Source organism: Garra rufa, chromosome 20 (assembly GCF_049309525.1).
Source record: "Garra rufa chromosome 20, GarRuf1.0, whole genome shotgun sequence".
NCBI classification, from domain to species: domain Eukaryota; kingdom Metazoa; phylum Chordata; class Actinopteri; order Cypriniformes; family Cyprinidae; genus Garra; species Garra rufa.
Window position 1 is genome coordinate 27,673,604 of NC_133380.1, and position 4,899 is coordinate 27,678,502.

The 4,899-nt window shown below is 33.1% G+C and overlaps 1 protein-coding gene across 1 annotated transcript in view; it reads left to right on the forward strand.

Annotated features, from left to right (window-relative positions):
- The first annotated feature begins 2,652 nt into the window (after window positions 1–2,652).
- Window positions 2,653–4,899, forward strand: part of serinc3 (serine incorporator 3) — a 14,415-nt gene continuing 12,168 nt past the window's right edge. The window contains exon 1 of the mRNA XM_073826188.1: window positions 2,653–2,860. Within this exon, the coding sequence (XP_073682289.1) occupies window positions 2,825–2,860 (36 nt within the window). The 5' untranslated portion in view covers window positions 2,653–2,824. The remainder of the gene's footprint in view (window positions 2,861–4,899) is intronic.

Genomic DNA, 4,899 nt, shown 5'->3' on the forward strand with positions numbered 1-4,899 from the left:
ATTAATGTAGGAATAATGCTTTATAAATGATTAATTAACTATTTACCAATGCTTAACTAATGACTCATAGTGTGTAGTTATTATAAAGTGTTACCGGGTTAAGAGCCCAATAAAAGCAAACACTGATCTCCATCATGATGATATCAGAGTGTATTATTTACAATAAAACTGAAATATCTAAACCTCTGTCATTTCTCAATGACAACTTTTGTATGAAAGAAATAAAGTTAAACTGGTTAGTAATAAGTGAAGATGGTTGTTTGTGTGTTTAATCATGCTCTGCTGAGATCTTGAAAGATCTATAAGTGTTTAATGTTTTGTTGGGATTTAAAGAGTTTCTGTGTGTTACCATTATGCTGAATGTGCAATGGATCTAGCAGGAATGCAACTAAAGTTCCCTCGAGGACCACACCCATGAGTTTTTGGACTTGTCTTATCAAACCCACTCCCTGAACAATACTCTTATCACTTTTTTCACGCTGGATTTAACGAACCACTAAAATCATGACAACTCAGTTATGACTCTTTAGGGGCCATTTGCGAGTTTGTGGAACTTGCTCCAGCTCAGTGGATCCCCCTTCACCGTGGGGAAAGTGGAGAAGGATTCATTCCCTAAACATTTCTGTCTAAACATTATGTCTAAATATTTCTGGGGGAAAGCTATGCTCCTAAAATCATCACCCTGCACCGTCTGAATCCTCTTATGACAGACGACACTAGTGTCCAGTGTGGCAGACTTCCTTTGATATGGTGTTAGACGGCTGGCATCTCCAGCTCTGTGGCCTCAGTGTTCTCAAGCCTGGTGGTCTCAGAGGTCTTTCCACCATCTGCTGCTCTTCCAGTCGCCAAAAACCTCCCAAGAACAGCAACCCTGTCTGCCAACTGTCACGGCCAAGAAGGTTGTCTGTGAATTCTCTGTCTGTCCTGTCACAGCCATGAAGGTATCTCTGAACACTCTAGCTGTCATCATAAATAATAACTCAACCTAAGCATAATTTCTAATTATCTGATTCTCTCTACAGGGTGCTAGTTCTCCTGGTCATGCACTTTGACATCACATCCTCAGAAGTTCCAGAAGAGTTTTCTGTGTAGTATAGGTGTGGCTCAGTTCATCACACATATGAAAGATATAGCCAGCAATTCATAGATAGATATGAAATAGACAAGGATGTTACGAGATAATTGAAATGCCTCAACACCATCTAAAAACGGTGTTTGTGTTCAACAGGTGGAACCATCAGACAGCAGCAGCAGAGGGTACAGACTTGCTGGTGTCGTCCCACATCTGGTCAACAGTTTGTATTGGTATTGTGATTAAAGTTTCTACATCCACAGACGTCTTACACATTAAGCATAATATTAAAATTCCTTTGTCTTCTCAGTCAATACATTGGTTAGCATGCAGTTTTGAAAAATGTATTAATTTACACTTTTTATATTTATTTTTAGTGTATTATTTTTGTTTTAATTAGATTTTTAAAATCACTAAAGCACTATGAATTACCAGTGTGTATAAAATCCATATGGAATATATACTTTCCATGAATAAATTTTATAATCAATTTCATGATAAATCAATCATTTATAAATAATTTATTTTTAATAATTAAAAAAAACATTATATTATTATTAAAAAATAAAGATTAAAATTGAGAAAGAAAAAAAATATTTTACTAAAATTATAACAAGTGAACACACACTGGACATAATGTCCATAAATAAATGTTTCTTTGTTTGTTATTTTTTTTAAATCATTATGAACAAAATAAAAATGACCTCAAAGCAAATTACTTTTTTTTGACAGCAAAAAATAATAATGAAAATGACATGTACATATACTTTCAGAAGTCAAAGTAATTATGGTAAAAATAAACCGATAAAAAACATTGCTATAAGAAAAATTCTGGCTTATTTTATGCTTTTTTAGAAATTCCATATTCAATTCAAAAGTAATTCATCAAAACAGACCAATGTGCAACATGTTTTCTCTTGTGTCTTATGAAACAAATAATTTTACTAATAACCTTACCTGATTATCATCAGCAAATCGTCCCAAAATATTTTTTTGACAAATAATTTTTTTTTTTTTAATTTTCTCCCCAATTTGTTACACTTGTGGTATTCCTGGCTTGTGGTATGACTGTTCTAAAAAATGTTTGTAAATGCTTTGTTATTCTATATTAGTATAACGTTAGCAAAACGTTCTTAGAACATATTTTTGTTAGCTGGGGTTAATATTTATCTCGTCACACTAACAATTTAAATTACATTAAATTAACAGTAAATGACTTTAAATTCAAAAATCATGAAATCATCTTTAGGAACGTAAAACAGAAACATTCTTTTGTGAAACATCTCTCATATTCTTCTAGCTAGCTAGTGGTGATGGCAAAAGCTAAGCTTATAAATATTAATGAGCTTGTTGAACTGTTTGGTCAACCTTCCGTTCAGACACAGAATAATTAATATTCATGAGATAAACTTTCCACCTCTACATGATTCTTCTAATTGGCTAGCCTTTTAGGGGCCGGCTCTATTTCAGCAAATCAGTAAGGTCTGTTAGGAAAACGTCACGAAGCTAATTAATATTACTGATGTTTGGTCATGTGATGGATCTCCCACCTGTCATTCCAGAACTCAAATAAGGGTGGATCTGGATCGGAACTGATACCTACATGAATTTCGGCCAGCATTATATTTTACAGCATGTTCTGTTAATTTCAAAGGGATCTCCTCTGGAATTATTTATTCGATTATTCTAAAGTGACTTCAAAATACTTTAACAGGCGATCAGAGGTATTGTAGCTCTTGCAGAAAGAGCTAAATGATGGGTGCTGCGTTGGGGACCCTGACTAGTTGGGTAAGTCGTTATGCTTTTTATGTATATATATATTCACATTTTGTTCAGACTGTAATATAATGAAACTTTTGAAGAATCAAAGAAATTTGATTCATGTGTAATGAAAGCAGGACAGGTCAAGTAAATCACCTGTTATTTACGCTCGTGCTTAACTGGATTAGTCGTATTGTTTCCTCTGACAGTCAGCAGCGGGTCAGTTCAGCTACGTCATGTCAAATACGTGTACAGTATATATCGAAAATGTTTATATATAGTATAGTATAATGTAATACAGGTGAAGAATTAAGATTAATATTAACAACAGCTGAATTCTACAGAATAGTTAAACACAGGTAATTTCTTAAGAATACTATTAATCACACGTATTTTACACAATATTTTTACACATAGAGTGTCTGATAATGAAGACGGGCACAACCATGCTTGAGAATCATTATTCTAAAGAATATTATTAATATAATTAAGCATAGGTCAATTCTATAGAATATTATTCTATATAATACAGATCTATAAAGAATATTATAGAGATTTTTAAACACGTATTCTAGAGAACATTTTTAATTCACATGGTTTAGCTGCATGCATTGTATGACTTCTCAAGGTGACAGTATTAAGTTGTTTACAACAGACTGAGCTCAGATCTTACATTAGCTGCTTTAAATCTTATGTCTAATTCATAAACAGTCTCTTTGCCTCTTAGACCTCCTGCTGCTACTGTAAAATTAACATTTATCAATTCCATATCCTGTGTGCAAGTATGTTAAAGTGAGCAAATCAAGTTTATGTGTCTCTCTTTTGATATCTACTTAGCAGGCTGCTTTGTGCTGCCATATAAACATTAAATTAAAAATCAAGTTCTTACATTTACATTCATGCATGTGGCAGACACTTTCACCTAAAGCAAAATACATTGCATTCAAGATAAATATTTTATCAGTTTTTGGTGTTTCTGGGTACTCAACCCATGACCCTGGTGTTGTTAGTGCCATGTGCTACTGTTTGAGCTACAGCTAAGAGTAAGTCTTATTTTAAAAAACTTATGCTATTAGAAAAGTAATGATATACAGTATGAAGAATTTAAATATGTCCAATGTTTTTGCTTAGCGGTTAAAAAACTCCATTCTAATCTTCAAAGTGTCAGTTTGTCACAACTGACCAATATTGGAATCTTCTATTGAAGTTATTTTGATAGTGATAGCAGTCACTATGAAAAAGCCATAGAACCAAATAAATGCTGAACATTCGATCATAATAAAACAGATATAACATAACAAATTTACATATTTAATGCCATTATGTAGATAAGCAGGAGTAGTATTCAATATTATGATCCAGCTGAAATATACTGTCTATGGAATGTCTACACACCTCTAATTGCACAGTTTTGAGATTTTCCACCTTCCATACAGAAAATATTGAGATATTTTTTTTTGTCAATATCACACACCCCTAGTTTGAAGTCACCATTGTGGAGATAAGCGCTTGCTTTAGTTGGGTTCTTGACCCCTGCCTTTTTAATGTTGTAACTGTGTGTGTATAAAGCACATTTGTTATAACAAAATTTCAAAGAAATAATGTGGTTAGATGAATTTGGTTAGTTGTTGATGTGCATTTAATTATCATATAGAAGACACGCTGGTCTCAACCAGCATCCAATATGTCCATGTATTGTTTAGATGGATTAATTTTGTATTACGTTTGGCGTAGGATACAACTGCATAAAATCCTGCCCTGCTTTGATATTTTTGAATGTTTTTTTTTTGTTCATTTTTTGGACAGGATTATAGACTCACAGACACCGAGTCTGCATATATGAACCTATGTATGAATCTGTGTATGAACTCTAATCATCACAAAACAAGTTACAAAAAAAGTTTTTTGTTGATTGTCACCATTGTTGAGATTCATGTGTTGCTTCTTAATGTTTGTGTGAGTCAGACACAGTTCAAAACACCTGTAAACACAATATAAATCGGAAAATCTAACTGTAGTAATGTACTGGACTGCTGTAAATAAAAGCTAACCACTGACATACTCTC